The sequence below is a fragment of the Rhipicephalus sanguineus genome, chromosome 5, assembly GCF_013339695.2.
Source record: "Rhipicephalus sanguineus isolate Rsan-2018 chromosome 5, BIME_Rsan_1.4, whole genome shotgun sequence".
In the NCBI taxonomy this organism is placed as follows: domain Eukaryota; kingdom Metazoa; phylum Arthropoda; class Arachnida; order Ixodida; family Ixodidae; genus Rhipicephalus; species Rhipicephalus sanguineus.
The window spans coordinates 88,051,320-88,077,403 of record NC_051180.1 but is presented as its reverse complement, the minus strand read 5'-3'; the positions used below and the strand labels follow the sequence as shown (position 1 = coordinate 88,077,403).

Sequence of the window (26,084 nt, the reverse complement as noted above, 5' to 3'; positions counted from 1 at the left end):
GCTGCTGTTCATGCATATAATAATTGTTGAGGTTTTCCATCTCAAAACCACGATATGATTATGAAAGACGCTGTAGTGGAGGACTCCGGAGATTTCGACCACCTGGAGTTCTTTAACGTGCACCTAAATCTAGGCCCACGGGCATCCAGCATTTCAGCCGCTGTTCAGTCTACCCCAGTGCGTTCTTAGGTGAAAAAGAAAACACGTGGCAAAGTTCTTCCCTGTTTTCAATTCGGTGTTTCGGTGATTTTAATTCGAGTTTGGGTGCTTTTCAGATATAGAGGAAAGCATGCACCGGAAGAGCGAACATGTTCGAGTATCCGTTACAAGTGCGTTGTTTTCAACTCGAACTTTTTATTGACAACATATATACGGTTCGGGACACATAGAAGGTGCCCTCACCGCTGTATAGCTTTCTATTACATACACGTCAGTTGCTGCTGTGTGCGCAATTTAGGCGTTACAAGAAGAAGAAATAAAATGACAATAAAAAGAAATATCTCTACTGCAGCTGCGTGCATATTGCCGCGAGTGTTATATTTCATGCGTTGAAGCTTCACCCACAAAGACGGTGGGCAACGCACTGCGCAAGCCCCGCCGTGATGTGTAGGAAGCTTCGCGATTGTTTTGGAACAATCCGTTAAGATTACGCGCCGCACGAGAATGTTCCAGCTTTGTCGAGAGATAACGCCGCCAACAGCGATATCGCTGGAAAGTTCGATAGCGCCTGTATAAAAGCCGACGCGCTTGACTGCTTGTCAGTTGATCGACGGACGACGCCCTGTTCGCCGCTATCATTGTACAGCGTGTATTGCTGTAGTTCTAGTTCTCATTTTCGGGCCACAAGTTCGGCCAAATAAACACTTTCATCCTGCAAACGCCGACTGCTGTCTTCGTCGACGTCACGACCACGTGACAATATTAGCGCAAAACATGCGAATGGTACACCGCCTGGAAGCCTAGAATGTATGGCGCAGCAATTCTCACGGGCCAAAAGCAAAACAAGGAAGTCTTGCTTTCATAATAAGCCAGCAGCGCCTAAAATTTTAGCGCAATATAGAATGTCAAAAACAAAGCCGCAGGTGCTTTTTGTTGCCTGTTGCTGCGCCGCACGACGCTGTCGTAGCGAGGCCGGCCCGTGAAGGTCTCTCAATGGCCTACCTCGCCGGTGGAACGCGTTTCACTATGCGACAAAAGGGGGAGGGGCTGGAGAGGGCAAGTTTGGCGGCAGTAAAATACCTAGAGCGCCTGCCAAGAACTTGGCATTGCGGAGCCTTTGCTTCGCTCTCTCTCTCCCTTTGGCTGCTGGGAAAGAGCAAAGAGCCACCTCTTATCCCATGAACACAAACAACCACACGGCTTTGTGGCCGGAAGCGCGTTCGACTTCTAAACACGCCGTGGACGGACGGCTGTTCTGCTGCGTGCGTGTGTGCTCTCTGGAAGAGGGTGCGTCGAAGATCTTTGAAACATGGCTCCAACTCGTTGGGGAATCGTGGCCGCCGGTCGTATCTGCCACGACTTCGTCGACTGCCTCAACAATTTGCCAAAGGATGAGCACCAGGTGAGTAAGATTAGAAGACAGACGCTTGCACATTCGGTGATATTCCGCTTCTCGAGGAGGGTGCAGGAGGATGACGTTCACCACTCCAAACTACGTGTTCTTGTCACACAGCGTATACACAACGACTGCATCTCTGACGACGAGATTATCAGAACTCGCAATTATGCTACGGAATGTTACGGCGTTTTCTAGTTTCCGCCTCAGGTCTCCAACGTTCGCGTGTGCTACAGGTTCTTCGTCTCATTCTTACCCTCCTGTCACTGCCATAGCTTTACGGCTGACATAACGTGGTTCGGGCAACGATCGCCTAGACGCGGCACCGCATGTCGACTTAGTTAAAAGATTTTGTAAACAAGGACAACGAAGATGCCTTGTTTTTCTTCTTCTGCAAGCTTAGGAGACACGTTGATCGAAACTGCAACGATAAACAACGCATATACTTACGCAACGAGGTGATTGTCATGTCTTCGTTTAAATTTTGAGAAATAACCTATCATAAGCGGCCGTCAACGCCTTGATAGACCGAGGCTATAGTTTTTCCGTAGGATTAGGACAATGTTAACTACGACCCCCGTATGTTAGTTAAAGTGTAACGCACTGGACATGTCGGTATGTTTTGTTTGTGCTCTTCACTGAACGGTGCCAGAAACTTCAAAGCGTGAAATTGTAGCTTGCACTGTATTTGGCAGACATTCCACTTAATGCTCCCTTTTCAAATGAACGCTTTCTGAGCTCCACAATTTGACTTCAATGGTGAAATCACATTTTCGCTATGATTTTCCAGCAAAACATTCCATACTGGCTTTATTTTTATCTCTTCCGACCTGAGCCTCTCATGTGGCGGCCTATCTGGCAGGTGCTTCTTTCGGGAATAGTGAGCGCATGCGTCGCAAAATTAAGAGGAGGGTTATAACAAGCGTTAGGGCAGAGGTAAATGTCGAGGAAGCCATTTCGCAGGTTACTTGAACCGCGATAGAAAACTCTGGAGCAATATGTCCGTATAAAATGTGGACCATGTATACATAAAATGTTCGGCGTTGAACTGGAAACAAACACCGTAACAATGTTCACGCGACGATGGTACTCGCGTCTTAAATACTTTTTGCGTGCTACGTTAATCAAACCATACTACATGTGCTCTTGGTATGAAAACTTCCAGCTGGCGATGGCCGACAAAACTCGATGAGTTAAAAGAAGCAAATATACCGCGCAGAAATTAGGAAGCAGGGTCACACCTGTAGCTAATGCGTGTACTGCAAATGTTGATTTATGGGGGATCGTGTAGCGGTGAAGGCTTTCACATCAACGAGTCAATGTGAAGAATGAAGGTTACTCATAAAAAAAAAACGGGAAATCAGGTGTGCAATCTCGTCCAGTAAAGGTAACAGCATCGCTCTCCTGAAGAAGTGGAGAGGGGTCCGCCATTCCAGCTATACGCACACCTCCGAGCTTTCTTGTCGGATCTTTAATTCTTGGTCGGTTATGGCCCTTAGCTATGCACTTTTCGTCATGGCGCACCGTTGCCGTTGTTCCGTAACTGCTCAATGTTGCTTTACCTTTGTCGCGACGTAGCGTTGGCTGCTCGGTGTGCCAAAGCGAACGCCGCTGCGCCGGCATCTCTAGCGCCAGCAAACGGGATGCCGGCAGTGTTGCCAACCGTAGGGTAATTATCCTATTGTAGGGTATTTTCGGAATTTTTCGGCCAGCGTGGGGTAGTAGGGCGGCAATACGACTTTCTTATCAGACGTAGGGTAATTTCCACTTTTCGCTCGTCATCGATCACTGAAAAAATGCAGATGATCGACGCGACATCTCCGAGGGTGACATTCCTAAATAGATCAGAAAACTAAATCTTTCTTTGAATAAAATTGGAACTGTTTCAATTCACAAGTCACCAGCATAAGCCAGAGACGAAAGATAATACGCCGCACATCCCTGCAGCGCTAGCATTTTTGGTTTTTGCCATGGATGGCTTTTGTTCATTGTGCGGACGGGCTTTTAAATTTTGCGACGACGGTCGCTTCCAGTTAAGGCGAACGCCTTAGACGCCTCATCAAACACGAAAAGTGACTGTCTGCATCAACGCGAGTGATGCGAAAAAGATCATCATCATGTATTTCGTCATCTCATGACGTCATTGTGACGTCACAAATTGCCAGAATTTGTGTCGTCATTGGGAAGCCATAGTGATGTGACGGTGACATCTCATAATCTGACGTGAAATGATGATATCATCACAATACACCGTCGCTTGGTCATAGGTAGGCCGATCCCACAGGTGCGTGAGGTGTAGAAGCGTGCAATTCCTCCTATCAAGAATGCAGCGCAAAACCACACTGTAGGTGCCGAAATATTTCGAGGCCGGGGGGATCAGATTCAATACAGTCGACAGGGAAGAAAAAGAAAAAGAAGATAGCTTTCACCTACCAACCAGCTTAGGCGAATGCATGCGGGTTTTTGCGATAACACAGTGTATGGATGGATGCTAAGAGCGCCCCGGCCATTCACAGCCCAACTTTCCGCGCCTTCCCGCAGGTTAACCTTAGTTTTTCTACTATTTTTTTGCTTTATGTCTACTTTTCTGTTACCAACCACCAGTCATCTTGTACTTATTTCTATCGCCGGCCTGTTTACCTTTCGAATGTTGTCTCTAAAAACTAAAGCTTCAAGTAGAGTAATGCCCAAACATACACCCGGGTGGATATCCTCACATTTCCTTTAATCAAGCAAACCTTTCCATAAGCCCCCCTTGGTGTTTCTTGTTTGGTGCGCCTGCTTGGCTAGTTCTCGAGCACTTAAATAGCAGCGCTGACAGCTGATGGCTCGCCTGATAAGTTTGCTCCACAGCAACAGATGTCGAAACGCGGTCGAAAAAGTTCCAAAATTAAAAAAAAAAAACTCCCCTTTTTGGTGAAAAATGCATGCACAAACAAGATTATCAGAATTGGAATAAACTTTAGAAAAGAAAGCCGAAAAATAAGAGCTTTCTAAAGGCTTATAGGCTTACCCTTCTGGGGAAATATGCATGCGCAATGAAAATGTTCAGAATTGGACAGCACTTTAGAAAATCGAAAACATCGAGATTTCCAAAAGGCTTACCGATTTGGCGAAAAATACCTGCGCAATGAAGATGTCCAGAATTGGATGGAACTTCAGAAAATCGCAAAATATGAGATCACCAAAGTGGTGATGAACACATGCACAATAAAAATGTTCACAATTGGACGAAACTTTATAAAAGCGCAAAAAATACGAGATTTCCAAAGGCTATAGGTTTACCTTTTTGGGGAGAAATGTATGTACAGTGAAGTTTACCAGAATTGGAGAAAACGTTTGAAGATCGAAAAATACGAGATTTCCAAAGGCAACGAGAGAGAGAGAGAGAGAGAACAGTTCACAGTTTTGCCGCAAGAGCGAAGAAATGAATGCACTAGGGACAAATTGTAATGGTATATGAAGTAAGGCTAACAGCTAACGCCTTTAGGATCCAATCGCGTGTAAATTTACAAAACGCGGGCTTAAGGGAATACGACCACTCCAGGGAGCGAAGCTGTTTTCATGCTGTCTGTGCTCTCAACGCGAAGTAAGGGTGAGAGCAGAAAACGTACAAGGGCAGGAGTCGTCTGCTGATGTCTGTCGAGACAGCGCGCGCACCAGCGCTTGTGACCGCGCCCTTTTCATCAAAGTTCGCAGCTGCTGCCCGAGCGACACAGCCCCCCACCGGCGTCCCTTCATGCTCCTTCGCCCGACGAAAGTTGGGCGTAGCGTCTCCTCTCCGCATGAGGTGCCATAGACGGCAGATCTTTCACGCAGGGCGATGTTTTAAACGTAAAGAAACAATCAATGCAGTGGCGCCGTTCTTCGCCAAAACGTAAAAAAATATTGACCTCTTGCACCTAATTCAATTGCCAGGCGTCGAAATTCAATGCAGATTGATTAAAGAAGCTGATGCAATGTTAGAAAAAGTACTCAGAAGTTAATGCAATTATGAAGAAAAATGAAGATGGTTATTGCGAGACTAAAATGCCAGAAAATAGTTTACTAATAAAAGTATTGTTCTTCGCAGCAAAACGGTTCTTACCTTACGAATACCCCTCGTATACCCCTCGTATAATACCCCTCGTATAATCCCCTCGTATAATCGATGTATATTTGTGGAAGCCATAAGAAAGCCCGGTTAAGCATCATTGGGGGAAGAGAATCAAAGAAGAGAAGGAACAAGAGACAGAATTTTCTCGAGATATGAGTCTACACCACCCAGCACCCGGCCGGTGTACCTCTGTCCTCATAAAAAAAAAAAAGTCGATGCTGCCCGGCGGCACTTACAACCGAACCCAGCGCTTCCCGCATTGGATGCTACCGCTCTAACCATTTGACCACCGCTATGACCGAAAGCAAGAAACATGCGTGGTGTTAGAATGGCGTAATTACCTTTGCTTTTTTATCGCCAACATCGATCTGGATCCTCTATTACTCGTGCGCTTGAACCATGAAACCGCATTTTATTAAGCGTCGGTGCGAAACGAAGAATAGAATGACAATAATTCCTGGCTCGAAATCAGCGCGCTGCTGTTTTGCAATGAGCTCATGCTGTATGATTGTAATGGCGATGGTGATTTAAGTAACAATGTTGAGCTTTTATTATTATTTTGTCTTACTGTACTCAGATCGTGGCTGTTGCTGGAAGAAACTTGGACAATGCCAAGAAGTTCGCTGAGCTACATCGAATCAGGAAAGTGTATTCTAATTACGAGGATATCGCAAGAGACCCGGATGTTGGTAAGAAACAGGAGACACATTTTGCAGGACATCAATTGTAGCAGTGTCGTTTTACATTTTGCGGCCCCTTTTCTGTGAATGCGGAGTCCTACTTGCATAATACTAATAGCCTTGGAAATACTTTAGTCTTAGTCCATTTAAATGAGTGCGCTTTTGACGCATGAAGGTATAAGGTAACGCTACGCGCACTAAAAGATAACTTTGCTAGAATACTCACAGATTAAATTATAAGGTTAATGCCTCGATGTCGCACAGTTGTTTGGCAACAAAGCTTAGAGAAGGGCGGCGGATCGTTTTCTCCGCCTCGGTTTATCGTGCGCTGGTACGCTAGCGTTTTGCAGGGTAAGCTGTTGTCAAAAACTGCAGCCTCTGCCACCGGTTTCAGCCTCACCTAAAGCGCGCACTGAGAGAGAGGGGAAAAAAGGTCGGCATATACCACGCATTGCGCGAATCGGTTTCATGCGAAGCAGTCAGGCGAGTAACTGTTTACGCCGCAATTTCTTGGGTTTGAGCATTACGCTACGAAGTGGCTCGACGTGTTTTTGTAAATGGAGTAGTTGTGTGCACATCGTGGGCTTACCAGGCACGTCGACCACACTGGCGTTTAGAGGGTAAATTATGGCCTGACGTAACGTCAGCACTCACGCTATAGAGCACAGACGTCATTTTTATCGAAACTAAGTGCACGCTGCACGCTACGGTGCGATGATGTGGTTATCATACGTAGCATTCGTTAGCGTATTCCTCCGGGGACGAACAACGCCCGAAACTAGCTTTCTGAGTCACAAGCTTACATCTATTACACCGTTATAAAAGCTGAGTCAACAGGGGAGCCATAACTGACGTTAACCCGACATGACCCCTGTGACATAATAGCGATGTAATGTTTCTTGCTTTGGCACAAAATTAAACAGCACTGCAACCACCACTGACGTTGGGCCGACATAACACCTGCATAACCTTTTTCCAAAGCACTTTCAAGGCCTGGCGTGGCTCTGTTCTAGAATACAGTACTGCCGCGCAGAATGCCTGGGTTCGATTCCTACTGGGATCTCGATATTTATTCTTTGCATTCGTTGTGTCAACGTTGCCGATGCCGGATTTTCTTAACGTTTTCGTGTTTAAACTACGAATGCATGTTACCGCCGTTCCTGGGTAGATATAAACTGTGAAAAGCCTGTGGCGCGCATACCCGCATACCGCGGCCCGTGGTATACGGGTATGTGCCCCACGTGAGTGAGAGAGAGAGAGAGAGAGAGAGAGAGAGAGAGAGAGTACAACTTTATTGAGAGTCCAGTGCAGACACAGAGGTTGCCCCTCGCCACCCGGCTACTCCCACTAGACCTGCCGGTCCCCACGTGACTGAAGGAAACAGTTTCATGACGTACACGACAGAATTTCCACGTTATTCATCGCACGACCAGACAGTCATGTTCCTTATACCTTTATGGCGTACTATGTCAATTTTGGTCTATACCAAGTTAAGGAGGCGACCACGAGAGCACTCAGACGTAGGCGGATAGATAGATAGATAGATAGATAGATAGATAGATAGATAGATAGATAGATAGATAGATAGATAGATAGATAGATAGATAGATAGATAGATAGATAGATAGATAGATAGATAGATAGATAGATAGATAGATAGATAGATAGATAGATAGATAGATAGATAGATAGTAACGCTCAAAGAGCCTTTGGTTCGCTAAGAAATGCTTCGCATTTAAAAGCTGTGTTCGAGATCTCTCTCGTCAGCGGCGAGCGACCAAGATGCTGCAAATTGTTTGCTCTGTTCGCAGTGGCGGAGCAATATTGTCGTCGTGTGGCTCCGAGCCGGCCGAGCCGTTAATGTTGTGCCGACGAGTTTGTTTCGGTTATGACCGCTGTTGGGCACTTCGAAACACATTTCGATTGGAAAGTGCTATTAACTGGCAAAAACTGGCGCTCTTGGAGCCACCAACTTGATCTGGGGGCCTCCGGATCCCCAGATTCGAGTTCCTCAGGTCCCCAATAAAGTTCTTGTCATGTCATGTCATGTCCCTTCCGTTCATGAAAACATAAGAATATCATAACGCATGGATTGTTATATTACCTTTGAAAAATTATGCGGTGTCTACCACAAACAGCGGCAGCAAGCAACCTTACCGGCCACGCCAGTCGCCGTGCAAAAATCGCAGCCCATTCGCAGCATATGTGAAGCGAAACCGGCATTAGCGGACGGAACGATTTTTTTTCGAGGACGCCACGTGCCCGCGCGCTCGCTGATGATCACACTAAAAGCACTAAAAGTAAGCGGCGCGATCGAAGAAAAAAAAAGAAAAAGTGTTTAAGATGATGGCGCGCTCGTGACGTTCCTTCCTTTCCCGGTGCAATCCCTCCCTGCTTAGCTTCCAGCGCACTCGTCCAGACGAGAGAGGAAAGAATTAGCTATAATAGTACTCGCTGTTGGGCTAGTTGGTATATGTCTGAATTCAATAGTCAATTTCGCGCCAAAAATCACGACCACACTGAAATACGAAGAAACACATAGACAGCACGGGCGCTCTCCTGTCTATGTGTTTATTCGTATCTCAGTGTGGTCGTGATTTTGGCGCAAAATTGACTATTGAATTCAGAGAATTAGCAATTACAGTGGGCGACAAATGTCTGTAACTCCGCTCGTATTTGACGGATTCTAAATATTTTTGCGGCGGTCGATTCGTGAGATAACAAAGTCCTTTAGTGAAGCCGTTCGACGGTTACCTAGAAAAGTGTTGCAGAGCCTCTTTAAGGTATGCGGTTGCCCAGAGCTCGGGAAAAAAATAATCTGGCTCTTTGTGTGCAGAGGTGGCGTACGTCGGCTCCCTTCACCCTGACCACTACCCGACGATGAAGGTCCTTCTGGAAAACGGCAAGCACATTCTCTGCGAGAAGCCCCTCACCATGAACCGCCGGGACACCGAAGAGATCTGCCGGATGGCCAAGGAGAAGAAACTGTTCCTCATGGAGGTTTGTAAATCAGAAAGCGTGTACCGATAACCATAGTCTCTCAATAGCTGACTATGCTATAACCCATCACGCACTTGAAAAACCGTTGCACCCTTCAGGGAGCCACTCAACAATGATCACTGCATTGCTTGCATTTTCTTTCCTGAAAACTGTGTGCTTCATACTTTCCTATCGAGAGTATTATGTCATGCTGATATTATGCACACGCAGTTCGTGACACGGAGAAAGTAGCCGGCGCGCGGCGCTAAAATAAGCAAAGGCAAGCAAACTAGATGACGATTATCATAGGGTGATATAAAATATGCCCCAAAAGGAGCTATTGTTTTTTTATGCATTGCTGGAGGAGCTGTACGTAGCGAACATCTAACAAACACGGTGGGACAATCGAGACGACTGAGAAAACAACCGATATTTATATGAAGTCGTGTACAGTCGTACACGCAGATTATACAAAGACATCACACCTTTATTGAGTCGCTCGGAAAACCGGCAAGTCATCGCAATGAAAACAACATAACTGAACAGCGAAGTCTCACGGGAATATTATATCGAATTGACGGGCGTAAAAGGAGAAGAGGACGAACAATACAACTCCAAATATATCGGTTCATAGAACAATCGTACCCTCCGCATCGTTCGCCGTGCCCTTCGCCGTGTAGAACACAAATCGACTAACCCAGCTTAGAGCTCTCATCCAGAAGTGCCATTGCGATTATCATTGAAAAGGCAGGACGTCAGGTCAATACGTGGGAAGACGGAGTATACTATCGTCATCAAAAACATCTAAAACTATTTAGAGCACCTCCACTACTGTGAAGATTGAAGCCAGTGAAGCCAGCGGCTGCGGCTGCACGTTGTGCGGTAGCGGCTTCAGGCCACTTTCGCGCCCATTCGCGTTTCTGTGCGCGTTGGCGCTCCCTCAATTCCCGCTTTTCTTGCTCCGAGCGAACGACACTCGTCCGTCCCGAAGCAAGTTCAAAGGGAAACTGCTGATAACAGCGCTAGCGCGATCTCTAGGCCACGATACAAAGGGGCACAACGATTGGTGGGAAGTGCCGCCGCCGAGTATCGCGACACTTGTCGCGATACTAAGCGGTGGCGATGAGCAAGAGGAGAGAGACACCGAAAATTGTTGTTCTACGTACCGTTTTGTCCGCGGATGCGATCCGCCAGAACCTAGCCATATAGCTTCGCTGTAATATATATACTAAATCTCGTTTCAGAACGTGGCAAAACTATGAGGGCGATATTATACTGTGCCATTCATTGCTACAGACGGTGGATACGCCGGTAGAGACGTTACAGGATGCACAGACGTAACTGATCGAACATGTAGGTGATGGAAGTTTGTTTATCACTTAATTCTCAGAAAAAAGCGTTTTGCGGAAGTACAGTCAAAAGGCGATATGTTGAGTGAACTCGGCATACATGAAGCCCCAAAAAAATGAGGCTCAATTTCCAACTGTTTAAAATTTAGAATGTACATAGCTTGCGTATGTTTTGGCGAAAAGAGCTTTATTTCACACTGAGAAAAAAGAAAGGTGAAGACTTGTACAAGCCTATTTTTGTGCGGGTTCTGTCTCTTTCTCCTGCTGGCTCTTATGTTTTAAAGTAACATTCTGAGCTTTTGCAGAATGCAGTGGAGGTTCCAGAAGAAAAACCTGAGGCAATGTCATTATAATCATCTTCCTCGCCGTAATACATTCATCTTCCTACGCTGCCTCTGTTATTCAATCCAGCTTCAGCGTGGAGTAGCACTTGACCTCACAGCTATTTTCACATTAAAATTTCTTTAAGGAGAAGGCCCTAAGTGCCTCACAAGATGTTGACCTTGAAAAGCGCGCTATGCAATACAAAAGTCGACGTTATTTCATAAAAATCACAGAAATCAGTGTTCGTGCCGCAAACGAACCCGGATATTCTGCGGGCAAGTCAAGCACTCCATCAGATGGTCACGCCAGTGCTTAAAACCGCTTTAGAGAAATACCCTATAAAGTCAATACGCCGGGCGAGGACTCATATTAAGAGATGTAACGGTGCCTGGCGGAAGCTTATAATCCCACCAGGCGTCACACCATGTGAATTGCGCAACGAGTGAGCGCTCGAAAGCTGCGCACCCACTACATATGGCTAAGGTATAATTCGTCATTATCGTAATCAGTCACAGCATCAAGAAAGTGCGCAGCTAAGTAGATGCACGTATACTGTCTTACAGATGCGTATAGCGGGCACTTCGCAACTGTAATTGTAAGAGACTCCCATGGAGAGTTTACAATTGGTTTACAGCGACCAACGGTCAATATTCAAGGAAGAGGTTAGTGAAGGTGCAAGGAATTATTCATGAAAGGATACAAGAGAAGGTTCAATGAACGGACAATGAAAGATTTAAGGAAGGGTTCAGTGAAGGGCAAGGAAAACATTCACGGAAGGGTTTAATTAAAAGGTAAGGAAGTTGAAAAAGCTTTCGACTTGATATCTTTTGAGAAGGGCCTACGGACCCCTAAATATTTTATTTCTCTCTTTCTGTTGTCCTTCGGCAATTCCTTATCGGTTTTAGGAAACTTCTTGGCAATGTCTTAGTAAAAAGTCCAGCGGCATGTTTAAAAAGAAGCTGAAACAATTTGTACCAGGAGGCCAGTAAAGCGTATCCACGCCATGCAGAACACAGTACAGTTAAAACTGTATACGGTCTGGAAAAAAAGATAGGAAAAAAAAGGAAGAAACGAGAAACACTGTGCGCTATTGTATGTGTAGTTTGCGTAAAGAAATTATTTTTTGTGGCTTTTGTTACAAGTTCCTGCTTTCTTTTTGTCTTATTTAAAGCCAAGGATGATATATCATGAGTGGTCCATCCACGATTGACAGTGTGGTTATATTATTACACATGCACTATGTGTTCGAGTGACCTTAGTGAAACGCAGTGTCGGGGAGTGTGAATAGAGATGGCTTTTAAATAGTGACCACCGAGACACGTAACTACGCAGGCCTTATGGAGCCGCTACCTGCCTACTTACAAGCACTTGGAGGAACTCCTCAAGAACGGCACCATAGGAGAAGTGCGCTATGTGCATTCAACGTTCGGGTATCCGATGGACAGTCTGAACCGTGTGTTCGTCAAAGAGCTCGGAGGATCGGTGCTGCTCACGTTGGGAAACTACTGCGCCAGCATCATCTTCCAGGTCTTTGGTGCTGAGCGGCCTGTCAAGATCAGCGCGTGCGGAGATCTAACGCCCCAAGGTGAGTAATTAACTTAGCGCTACTCATTATCAAATTAATTCTGAATGATTCGATTTCTGTTAGGCAGCTAATTATAATCACCATTAGATTTGGCCACTGCTGGGACGATGCCACATCGAAATGCTGGTGGCTTCGATTCTACTGCGGAACAGTAGCCTCGTTTACTGAAACTGGGACAATATTGCGAACCAGTACTGGACCCCTTTTGCCCAAAACGAACAGTAACATATTTCGGTCTATGGTAGTTGATAAGTTCCTCTAGCAGGCGGACAAATTTGAGTGCATGTGCCTGAAAATCGCGCCATCTCTTGGCTTCTTTTTTGACACATCTTAACCCTCTCAGACGCCACCTATGAAGAACTGTCTATAAATGCGTCATATCGACAGAATGTTATCCCAAAGCACTCGATATTATATTGCAACAAAAGTAATGTTGTAATATGTTAATTTACGTGTGTTATAGTAATAATTCCTAATCACGTTGTAATTAAATATCATTTAATTCTGAAGACATTCATGCTCTGTTTTTGCATAAATAGAATGAAATCTCAGGCTACAAATATTGTGCAAATTCGTTTTCCGTTATGTGCATGTTGAGCAAAGAAAAATTATACTTTTGAAGTGGGTCGCGGGAAGCGGCACGTCGAACGACACGTCGAATGTGGTAGTGCCTTCAGCAAAGTGATCATATGCAACAGTACGCTGCAAAATGAAGTTTAATGAAGATAAGCTTATTATGCAGGCGGTTAAGTTATGCAAAGATCACTGTATCTTGCTCTTTGTTAGCCCCTAGTCGACACAAATAGCAAAAACAAGTGGTGCACACAATTGTGTACATAGCGTCTCAAAGGGTTAAAGGGGTCATGAACCACCCTTCGGGCTTGGTGAGAAAACACACCCTGGGGATAGCAGACACTGCTATGAACATCTCAGCCATACCTTTCAGTCATGCGCGGCCAGGAGGGCTTAGAAGCGGAGCGTGAAGTTGCCACTTTATCAGGCGCCCTCTTTTCATACACAGGCCGGTGCTCACTCTTCTTGGAGCTGCCGGAGCCTACTTTTTCATGTCGAATAAAAGATAGCCTGCTATTGGATCATGACCGACACAAATCAAGAAAGATGTTTAGATCAGAGGTGCGCTTCTTTCCTCGGAGTGCCGACACACGCCGGCATGGCACTCCATTGTCTGCTAACATAATACAGTTGCCGCACTTGCGCTCAAGAATCACTACGGGAAAGAGTGATCGCGTTTCATCACGCACCCTAAAGGTCATGACGCGCGCGTGACGTAACTTCTTTCCCCTGTGCCATCCCTGCCTGCTTAGCTTCCACCGCGGTCGTCGGGACGAGAGGAGAGAGAAAGCGATTACAGCGTGCGACAAATCTCCAACTCCGCTCGTTGATAAGGATTCTAAAAATTATTGCGGTGGTGAATTCGTGAGGCGATTAACTCCTTTAATAAAGCCATTCGATGGTTACTTGAAAAAGTGTTGCAGGGTCCCTTTAAGGTCATCTCTCAAGAGAGAGGCCTTGATTCATGTGGACTGCTTTGAATGCAAAATGCTACACGCAATTCACTTTGCTATGGGCACCGTCTTCTACAAGATAATTGGTGCTATATTCTCAGACTATGTATAGAATAACAACTAGTGTTAGTTGCCACATGCAAAGCAATTAAGATACTTAGGCTGATATTAATCACAAATGAGAAGAAGAGAAGCCAATAAATAAGGGGCCTGATTTCTGTTCGTCGCAATCATAACGAAGCCGCAGAGTGAAAATGTGTGTTGGCTTGCATATGACGACGTAACTTGAAGATGGCTTTGTGATCTATGACACGTGGTGCATATGGCCAAAGTAACATGTGCCAAAGTACATCGTCAAATACAGTTGTTATCGCTTTTAAGGGACACTAAAGGCAAATAACAATTTATGTCAGAGTGAAAGCTCAATGTATGACAACTCCTAAAACGGCAATATTATCAACAGCAGTGCCCTACCTACCAAGAAATTAAGCTAAATGTATCACATGATGAGCGCCACGAGTGGGACATTTTCGAAGTGATCCCGATGACGTATGAGAGTCTGCCTACAATAAATCGCTAGTATCAAACTAGCAGTAATAAAAAAAGAACCTTCCGTGCATCAAGAGACGCAATAAAATGCCGCTTGTTCGTTTCTGTTTGACTCATGGAAAAAAGAACCTCTTTGGCATATTGGAACTTTAGCGCACACACACGAGGACACACAAGAAAGAACACACGGACCAGCGCAGTGTTCTTTCTTGTGTGTCCTCGTGTGTGTGCGCTAAAGTTCCAATATGCAGCAAAACCAACTAGCCCGCTTTTCCGTATTATTAAACCTCTTCGGCGTTGCCACGGGGAACGGCGCGCGTGGTTCAAAAGTTTCGTTTTCGCCGAACTCCGCTTCGCCCGGCGCCCTGCTTCGCTCACGCGGTCGCGTCTCAGTGGTAGTTTCATTATTGCGTACTGCCGCGTGTGTTTTGCACGCTCGTGAAAGTCGCTCTGATAGAAAGTTCGACAAAATACCGCATGTATGTGATGTTGCCGGATGCCCGAATGGTGCACGCCGACAGAGCACGCCGCCGCGCAGTAAAGGCGGGCAACGTTGGGCACGGCAACAGGGACATGCGAAATACCGCTTTCAGGCGCGTGACTTGAAGTGCACTAACGCGATGCGGGCCACTAAAACGTGATTTTATTTCAAAATAAGCACTTCCTTGGCACAAAAGTAGCACTACGAGGTTCCTGGACCGCTATTTCAACAATCAACGTCGACTTAATATTTGCCTTTAGCGTCCCTTTAAGTACAGCATGTGAATATCAACCCATGTGATTAGCGCTACCAAATTTTGAGCTTATATAAAAACGTGTTTCCTTCCAATAAAGAGTCAATTATCAGTAAGCGCCTGTCCGCGTCACTTCTTGTGTTTGTCTCATTGTTGCCTTATTCCTTCCGTTAACATGCACCAGCTAGCCCAACAAAAAGTTTTGCATGATGCACTGAGGAGAGTGAATCAATTCTATGTCTTTGAATGAAGAAAAACACCTACACCTCTGCCGCCGTTCTTTAGGTTTATATTCTCTTAATGAACAAAGCTATTGCCAGATGTTTTGTTTCTACTTTAGTCTTGTCACCCTTATAATATTGCTGCTGAGTCAGTGCAAGAGTAACACTACCGCAATCAAAGCAGTCGTTTGACAGACAAAATTTTAGCTGAATGTGAAGTAACGCAAGAAGCGTCAGCACAAGCAAACTTGAGCAATCTTACTGGTAAATTTTGTCCTAAAACCAACTACATCTTTTATCACTGTTACCCTAAAAACTGTTAAGACTAATTATAATTCTCACTTACAAATCAGCAAGTGTTCATTTTGTTACTCTTCAGATTCTTTAAAGTTGTGTGAAGGTTTCGACATCCATGATAGGGATATATACTTTTGGTAACTTTAGAGTTATCTGCTCACGCTCACAGCGCCGTAATGTGAGACGTGGACTCACTCATTTGTTCCGATATTGTCAGAACAATTTATTCTGCAACACTTTCAGCAATCTGCAGGCTGCAATCTGTCTTCCCGTACTTGATTAAGCGGCAGTGGTCCATAATGACACCTTTAATATATAGTGAAATCAGCGAACCGTAGCTCTGCCAATACAAAGTTTGTATAGCAACTATTTTCTTGATCTTGTTATTTTTCTTGTCACACGTACTGTCCCTTCGCATGCTCTGCGTTGTTTTCTCGTAACTTAACATACCGTTTCAATTCCTTCTCCTAATTTTTCTTTTGACCTTGAACTGAGTTTTTTTTATTAAACCAGCTTTTAGTTCTCATTAATATTGTGTCTAACAAAGATAAACGAGCCCTTGAAAATCATCTCCTTTCCTTCTTTTCCATAATTGTTGTTTCGTATTTAGCGCGCTTGTTTTCTTGCATTAGGCCGTGGTGTTGTCTCTTCTTGTTTATAAATTCCCCCTATTTTTACGTTTGTTCTCTATGTTTCCTTAAACTGTGTGCGCGCTCAACTGTTCCGACCTCATTATTTACTTATAGATAATAAATAATGTTTCATACAAATTGAATAATTGATTCATCTATTAATTTCTAGGCACCGACACAGCCGTCGCCGTTGCAGTAGAATTTAGCGGAGGTCGGCTTGCAACGTTTGCCTTGTCGAGCGTTGTCAAGTTGCCCGGAGTAGCAGAGATCATTGGCAGAAAAGGCAAGATCACCGTAAGTAAATATTTCACCCATATTTAATAACTTTAAAGTGTGACCGCATATAGCACTTTAGCTGCAGTTCCACTTTCGTGTCGGCGCTAGCATTGCCATTTGTATTTGTTGTATCGTCTACAACAGCTGAACTATTCGCTATCCTGAGTGCTATAAAATGTATCCATTCTGCACGAGGTGCTCAAAAATGGGTAATGTTTGAGGCCCGTGTACTTAGATTTAGGTGCACGTTAAATAACCCCAGGTGGCCGAAATTTCCGGAGCCCTGCACTACGGCATCTCTCATAATCATATAGTGGTTATGGGACGTTAAACCCCAGATATTATTATTCATCTTTGTTCTGTTAAGAGTTGTCGGCTACTGTGGCAAATTGAGGCGTCTCAATTTTTGCGAGCTAAAGCTTATAGCTCTTTCGGCTTGCGCACATGCGGGAAATCACCACTAGATTGCCGCCCACCCGCACACTTAACCGTGGAATGCATGTATAAACAATGACATCAACGTTCAAGTACTCGCCTACAGCGCTGCCTGTATTGACATCAGTACAACACCTGAGCACGACGTGGTCTAACTGGGCGTAGATAATAATGTGAAATAGCTTGTTTAAAATGTGAGTTTCTTTTAAACCTCATTAAAGTGACACTAATCATTTGTTAACACTATATGACTGGACGCCGGATGCGTTTCGTATGTCTAAATTTTCTGTTATGCATATTACTTTATGCTTAACTGCCACCCTAATCTTCTCCCGTCAGCGTCTTCTCGTCAGCCATGGCTTTTTTATGCAAATAATTGGGAAACAGGCGTAAGGAGCAAAATTTAAGGATGGTTGGACAACAGAAGCTCCGATCAGCATTGGCTGTCCAGCTTTGCTAACATTGTGTCCTTTTGTACGAAAGCATTGAAAGCATATTTTCAACTGAATGTTGACATGTGAAGATGACATGTATACTTTATTTCTTGTTATTTAACTACAAAATACACATTACAGCGAGTTTGAAAGATTCAATATTGGCAGTACAAAATAAAAAAAAAGAAATAGACTGCAAATCACGGCGCTTGTTTCGGGGTTTTTTTATGTTGCTAAGTGACTCGCGCTATACCGCGATATGTGTTTCCAGCCCAGCCTAATTCACGTGGCTCGTAGCCGACCTGCACGATTTGTTGTTGGAAAACGGGCCCAATAATTATTATTATTTTCCTGTATTCCCATGTAAAGCTCCATCCGCCGTTCCATGCGCCGACTTGCGTCGAGTCGCCTGCGGGAAAATTCGAGATCCAACTTCCACCAACTTCCGTGCCCCACAACTTCCCCAACACAAGTGGCTTGCGGTACGAAGCGGAGGAAGTGAGGAGATGTTTGCGTGAAGGTGAGTGTTCGAGAAAAGCAGCGACTATAACTGCTTACCGCATGAGTTCTTCGAAGTGCGATTTCGGCACATTAAAGCGCGGCACAATGAAGTGCTTAGCTGCGAACATGTCTTAATTCTCTTAGTCTATAAAAACTAGTCGGCACATTCCTACGAGAACGCATGCTCTTGGGAGGTCCCCATACATCGACGAAATAGCCGGACATTTTTCTTAAGCATTGAATTCTTTTAAGTCAAAAGCCTCACGTGCTTCATCAGACGCTGGCCGTGGCGTGTGGCACACAAATACACGTGACCTCAGCAAAATCAGGTTGAAGCCGGAATCGAGCGCAGGTATTCTGCGTGGTAGTCAAGTAATACGTTTAAGGCGGAAAGTTCGGCTAGTTGGTAACGTGAATAATAAGACATGTTTACTAGCGAAAAAGACGTGGACGAGAAGAAGGAATACTAGCGTTGTCCTGTATTCCTTCTTCTCGTCCACGTCTTTTTCGCGAGTTAATATGCCCTATTAGTAGTCAAGTATTCTACCACAGAGCCACGCCAGCGTTTCACACCTCTCTGAAAAAAAAAAAATACCCTGTACAGTCATTATGTCGGGCAAGGAGTCACGTTAACAGATGTAATATTGTGTGGCACGAAAGTAGGATCTCACGAGGCGACACACCATGTGAATTAGGTAACAGGTGGGTGATTGAAAGCTGCCAACCCATTAAAAAGGGCTAAGCTATATTTCATTTTCATCAGCCGCATCATCAACAAAGGCGTTAGCGTCACACGGGCTAAAGTCATATGACCACCCGCGCGCCTCACTGAAAAAGAACACGACGAAAACGTAGACGAAGAACATTCAAGGAAATTGTCCAGTGAAGGGCAAGAAAGGTGGAAAGGCTTTCGCCTTGTCCCCAGAAAGGACGTAATGCCCGCAGTACTTTATGTTGTTAGCAAGTTTTTGAGAGGACTGTCTTGTTAGTTTTGTTCGGTCTGATTTGGAAAAGAGGCCCGCTTCAGTCACTCCTCGACCTACTCCTCTATACAGATGTTCTTTAAACATAACTTAATGTTAAAGCAAAACTGACTGATTAGGCCGTTCTTAAACAAATGCATGTTTAGACTACAAAAATGTTCTTCAGACATGATAGCCTGCATTCGAGCAATGATATTGTGAACATAATAGTAAATGCTGCGAAGTTAGCCTAAGGGTCACTTTTGTGTTGTGCACCCGCTGTTATTTCAGTAAAAAAGAAATCCATCACCGTAAGCTTTATATTTATTTGTTACTGAGGAATTATATTCGGTTAAATTCTGTCACAGTTGTTCATTACCTTGAAGTGACGGACAACAATTATAAATGTATGCGGAGTTCTTCTCTTCAAAAGTTTTCGTATGCATGTACCGCGAGTGCTTATTTTTTCTTCAGAAATTATCAACGAGACTCATAATCTTAATACGAACAAGCTAAACCAACACGTCAATTAGCGCTGCAACCAAAAATCTACGTTCACTAAGATTTATGTAGCAATTTTATTTGATAATGATATAATAAGAATTGTAAAATACTTCAGTTCATCATTTCCAGAAGGGAGGTTTCCGAGATCGTTTTTACTATTTTGTGAACCATCTGCTCACTTGCCGAAAGACATGTGCATGCGATAACGCAAAAAAAGCTACTTAGTTACTGTGTCTGAAAAAATTATTCCTTAAAACTTTTGTTTTACTGTTTTGCAGGTCTTCTCGAAAGCCCAAGCATGACACACCATGACTCGTTGCTCATCGCGGAAATGCTGGACGAAATATTGAAACAGATCGGCGTTGAATTTTAAGAGTGTGCCATTATACAAAGGGAACGTTACATTCCATAATCAACTGATTGACAGCATTGAGTTGCTGCTTTTTCGGCTCGCTTAGTGTATTTTTATAACCCAAATATCCCAGCCTTCTGGCTTTTCGCCAACGAAGCCTTCAGGGCTATTATCTGACTTGCTTTCGCGGACGCCTTCCCTTAAACTCGCCATACGGCACTGACTGCCCTACTGAAAACCTTAAGTATGCTCGTGAGATTCAGCAATGCAAGTGAGTGAATCTATAACCAGTCACTTAGATCGCTGCAACATTACACGACTAAGAGTGAATAAACGCTCTATAAATGATTAGCATGAATTAACCAAAGTTCACGCGAAGCCAATATAGTGAAACTACACAATATCGGAATATTCTGTAAATAAGTTGTTTAAAATCGGGAATTCGGAAATGCAGAGTACAACCGGTGACAAAGCTTTTGAGGCTGCCGTAGGACACAGCGCGGTGTGTGAATTGATGTGTTGTTGTTGATGTCGTGTAGTTCCGTGTACATGTTATAACTCGCTAGTTTCAAGAACGAACAATCAGGAATCCCACATCACCGCCTTCTTCCAATGGCGAGTTTCCCAAACATGCCGCCGTAATTGTATTGCATAGGTGAACTCTGTTAATGCAGTAAAGATGTTTATCAAACTTGGGTCCGCCTAAGTTGCACCGCTTCAGTTTACGATTTGGCGGAACGCACACAAAACGACAGCTGCGTTTTACATTCAACATGTGTTCTTTTAAGGAACCCTCATGTCGCTTTCCAAACTCTAAAATATTGATTTTTATTACTGGAGAGAAGTAATTGAATGCTGATAGAACGCAGATTATAAAAACAATATATATCTTTATTCTTTATTTGACTATATTGAGCTAGAGTTTCAACGAATATATAAGCCTCTTTTTAAAGGGATAACCTACTAAGAAACCAGGCTTGCCTAAAACAAATCGGAAAGTAACCAACGAACAGTACTTGGCCACAAAACGATTGTATATATATATAGGTTTGGCCAGCCCGTTTCTGTATAGGACCGTACGGATGCCGTGAAGCATTGCCCATTTCTTTCAATTTAGTTACTTGATAAGACGGATATGTATCCGACTGTACAGTCAAATTATTTGGCTCATCGGTTGTTCCTTGAGAAGAACACACTCTCTGTTTATGCTCATCTGAAATATAAATATATGCATGTTATTGGGTTGATTGAATAGCTCTTTATTAAATAAAGGTTGGTTACATTACTGGAAAACATCGTACTGGATTCGCCTCTACAGTGTATTGTATTCCCACAGCGTATTTATTTTTGTGTATGCACCTACCACCAATTATCGTATGATGTTTGGGCGTTATCTGAAAAACCGAAACGTGTCCTTTGACTTAGGTTCAACGAGAGGTCTCTCGTCAATGACGAGTAAATAGATGTATACAGTGAAAGTTATTAGACTGCACTTAACCTCATCAACTGTGTGGTATATCAGTGCGCGCCCTCTCCATCTCACAGCAGGCGCAGCAAAACAAGGCGAAATAAAAAGTGCTTCCAAGATTAAGCTAAGCAGTAGTTCAAACATCGGCGAGGTGGCGACTGTTTTATTAAAAATGTTAAGCTGTTTATTGGACGGCACTCGGCGACAATGCACTATGGCGACAGTCAAGGCAAGAGCACGGGCTCCGAGAGCGCGAGCGGCGTTTAGAAGAGGACGACCCACTAGGAGCCGCTGGAGAGCGCAACCGTTAAGCAGTACTAATTGCTTCGCCACAATTACCCCGGGTACGAAAAGGGAGCCGTCCGGCGACCTAACAACTCGTTACTATGAGTGGGTCATAGTAGGCCTTGAGGCGCTCCACGTTGACTATGTCGCGCCCTCGACGGCGCATGTCCGAAGCTGGTTCGATGGGTTCGATCAGGTAGTTGACCGGGGACGTGCGCTCGACGACAATGCACTATGGCGACAGTCAAGGCAAGAGCACGGGCTCCGAGAGCGCGAGCGGCGTTTAGAAGAGGACGACCCACTAGGAGCCGCTGGAGAGCGCAACCGTTAAGCAGTACTAATTGCTTCGCCACAAAAAGAACATTGTTATAGATCTGAGAGTAATACGAAAGTACGAAGATGAAGACATACGGCTTTGTCAGAAAGAGCATCCAAACGATAGGAAAACATTGATCGGATATAGTACGAGTGTCGAACGCACATATACAAGCGATAGCGAAACGCCAGCGCCGGTAGTTAGACGCAGATCTACGGGGCAGAGAAGCGGAGGCGAAACGCCAGCAAATGCGAGGTAGCCCTCAGCTTCGGAAGACTCGGACGCAAGCCGAGCGCCACCAAAGCTACGCGAACCCGCAGCTTCCACTCAGCAAGACACAAGCCAAGCGTCAACAGAGGCAGGCGAATCTTCAGCTCCGCTCCTCCGCAGTTTGCACCGTTTTCACGGTGCGGGATTGGCGCGTTTTTTTTTTTTTGGTCTCATTCTTAATGTTAGCACGCAAACATTATCGCATTCCAGCTTCATCCTTACTAGGCAAACGTAGCCAGTATTTGAACTCCGTTCTTCGTGACCAGCAAGAAAAATCCGTATGTACCGAACCCCTGTGACGAAAAATTATCGCAATGGTGTATCCGCGATTCGGAATCGCAGTTTATTACCAATATGTTTCTCTCTTTCGCGAAGAATTGTGGTAATGCTAAAGGTCGCGCAAGTCTATTGTACTTATAGTTGTTTTAGTACTACATTTTCGCCGACATTTTTTAGCACTTTTTACGTTTAGGTTTAGCGACCACTTTAGGATACCTTTTCTTCTTTATTTCTAAGTGTTCAGGATGCGCGTGAAATTCTTAGGTGGATACCAGCTAGATCAACGATTGCTGTAGTGATTGATGCAATTGTTTTGGACGCGCGTACTTCGTTTCCCGAGCCATTTATAAGGCAATACACATTCACCCTCTCTATACTCAACTTATAGTCGGGTACTCATTAAGGAGGCAGAAGAGGCCCAGATGACCGAAGCGCTGCAGCTGATTGCTTCCGTGACAAAACAAATAATATCACTGAAGTTCTCGGCCACGTCTCCTGTCGACAAGATCACCGGCCGTCCGGCGTGTGAAGCCAATCTGGAATGCGCGTCAACTGGTGCCTGCTTGTGTGCATCCCTTAAAGTTGTACACGACTATAACAATGTTTTACTTAGAAAGCGAACCTTTACACCTCACAAACATTCCGGAATGAGTTCTCTTAGATTTCATTTTATAAAATTCTGTATATCGCTGGACGAGTATTCGTAGTACGTCCAAATTTATTTTCAAGGAACTCACTTTTTCGTAAAAAGCGCCTCGACTTCCTGATGCTGACGTTGACAAAATTGATCGAGTGTAGGCCTATTTTTATTAAGACCGTCATAATAAACTTTTCTTGTTTCCCTTACAGTAGTGATGGTTAGGCATTTCCCTGCTGCATGGGCTCCTATATCAGGTATGAGTGGTGATTTTTCGTCGCAGTGGTTCAGTAGATACGGATTTTTGTTCTTTAAAAGGACTGACAACATTTTCGTTGCTGGTCACGAAGAGCTGAGGTAAAATTGGCTACGGTTGCCTAGTAACGATGAAGCTGGAATGCGAGAATGTTTGCGTGCTTACATTAAGATTGCAAAAAAAAACATCCCATTAGAACGAGAGGTGACTTTCTTTCTTTCTTTCTTTCTTTCTTTCTTTCTTTCTTTCTTTCTTTCTTTCTTTCTTTCTTTCTTTCTTTCTTTCTTTCTTTCTTTCTTTCTTTCTTTCTTTCTTTCTTTCCCATTGCGCAATGCTCCCTCCTATCGTTTTCCTTCCTCCGTGCCGGGAATTGTGCCTTCGCCAACGTGCTTAGCACAGCAGCGCTTCTGTTGCTACAGGCAACAACGACGGTCGTGCGCAAAACAGCGACATGCAACAATGAACTATGGCAACGTAAAATGACCAGTGATCTCGATAAAAGAGCACATTTCCATATCAGATACGGCTGGTCACGAACAAGCCCACAATAGAGAGAATATAATTTATTGGAAAACGGTACATACAAGCAGACGCATTACCGGCACACCTTCGGGGGCCTATTTGTGAACACCGGCCGCATTTCTGTACGCTCACCGGCGCCGCGTTTTACGCGATGGCGTTTAAGAGCTCCTTTCGCAGACATTGCGGTGTTGGTGTCGGCGTCGTTGCTATGATATAGAGAAAAGAGCGCATGACACCGCAAGGGGCTCGCTGGCTAAAAGCAAAACAAGGAAGTGTTGCTTTCATAACAAGGTAGCAGCGACTCTAATTTTAGCGCAATATAGAATGTGAAAAACAGAGCCTCATGCTTTTTGTTGTCGGTCGCAGCGCCTTACGACGCTATCGTTGCGAGGCCGGCGCCGTGAAGGTCTCTCAACGGCCTCACCGGCGGAACGCGTTTGCCAACAATTTCTTTCACTCTGCGACGAGAGGAGGAATGGCCGGAGAGGGCGATTTGGCGGCAGTAAAATACCTACAGCGCCTGCCAGGAAGTCGGCATTGCGACGCCTTTGCTTCGCTCTCTCCCCTTATCGCTAGCGGAAGAGAGCACATCGGCACCTCCTCTCCCTGGGTAACAAACAACCAAACGGCTTTGTGACCGGAAGCGCGTTCGACTTCTAAACACTCCGTGGACTGGCGAGTGCTCCGCTGCGTGCGTGTCTGCAACTGTGGAAGAGGGTGCGTCGAGGGGGATCAAAGATCGTTGAAACATGGCCCCAACTCGCTGGGGAATCGTGGCCGCCGGCCGTATCTGCCACGATTTCGTCGACTGCCTCAAACAATTTGTCGAAGGATGAGCACCAGGTGAGTAGTATTCGAATACAGAAGCTTGCCTTATCTGCGCTTTTCCGCTTCTCGAGAAGAAAGAAATCAAGGAGCGAGAAGGAAGAAGTCGTTTACTGCTTAAACCTTGAGTTTCTGCCGTAGAACGTATACAGAACGATTGCATGTCTGACGACGGGTTCATGATCACTCGCAAGCATACCACAGGCATTTTCTCGTTTCCGCCTTGGTTTTGCTATGTAACGGTTGCTGTTCAATTAATAAAAAATTGTTAGCATCACCGTGTATGCACATGTATGTTATTGTTGAATGTGTTGTTTTGACTGCTATGTTATGCTTTGTCTGTTATGCTAAGTTGTATATTGTATGTGCTGCTGTTGTGAACGAACAGACCGAAGAGCCACAACGGTTAGAACGTTTATTTTGACGATTATAACGTGAATAACATGATGATTGATATGTCCTTCTTTTTCTTCTAATTCTTCTTCGTCTTCTCCTTTGTCTTCTGGTTCTACATCTTCCCGGGCCTCAAATGTCCGCACCTTATAAGCATCCTTCTAATGGATAAACCAACCTTGTGGGTCTTCGAGAACCTTATTGTCAGGAGTCCTCAAAACGCAGACTCTTGAGAGTTGGTCTCGGCCTGGGAAATGTCCTTTACCAACATATTTTCCAAAGGCTTTTGGATTTCTTTCTTCTAGTAAACAATTTCACCTTTTTTAAGTTTCTCATGATTATTTCTCATTGCGGTTTCATTAGTGCACTCCTTATTTCTTTCATATACTCAGAGTTTCCATCGTTGCCACCATAATTTAGTAACTTCTTCGCGAAGTCCTCCACACTTGTTGAAGATCGTGGTCCCATCCTTCATTTATGTCTGCTCCAATTTTTCGCTTTCCGCCAATCAGATCTGATGGTGTCAAAGGAGTGGGCTCGTCAGGTTCCTCGTAAACGTACGTAAGTGGTCGGTTGTTCATGATGCCTTCAACTTCACAGACTAGGGTATGCATCTCATCGATATGTAGTAAACGCCGACCAATCACTTTTCGTAGAGACGACTTGAAGCTGCGTATTAGCCGTTCATAAAAGCCACCCCACCATGGTGCATTTTCTGGAATGAATTTCCACTTGATAAGGTGATTGGCAATGAAACTCCTCGTTGTCTCACTTTGTAGCGTCGTGACTAGGTTCAATTCTTTGTTAGCTTTCTTGAAAACCTTCGCATTGTCGCTGTAGAT

General features: G+C 44.6%; 2 protein-coding genes across 2 annotated transcripts in view; one reads left to right on the top strand and one right to left on the bottom strand.

The window, feature by feature from the left end:
- LOC119394807 (trans-1,2-dihydrobenzene-1,2-diol dehydrogenase) overlaps window positions 1–26,084 on the bottom strand; it is a 175,160-nt gene that overhangs the window by 54,014 nt on the left and 95,062 nt on the right. The window lies entirely within an intron of this gene.
- Window positions 1,326–20,036, top strand: LOC119393955 (trans-1,2-dihydrobenzene-1,2-diol dehydrogenase). Its single transcript, XM_037661157.2, has 7 exons — window positions 1,326–1,561; window positions 6,229–6,340; window positions 9,168–9,331; window positions 12,316–12,568; window positions 16,697–16,821; window positions 18,042–18,192; window positions 19,918–20,036. Exons 1-7 carry the CDS (start codon window positions 1,469–1,471, stop codon window positions 20,010–20,012), a joined length of 993 nt encoding a protein of 330 aa, XP_037517085.1. The 5' UTR covers window positions 1,326–1,468; the 3' UTR covers window positions 20,013–20,036.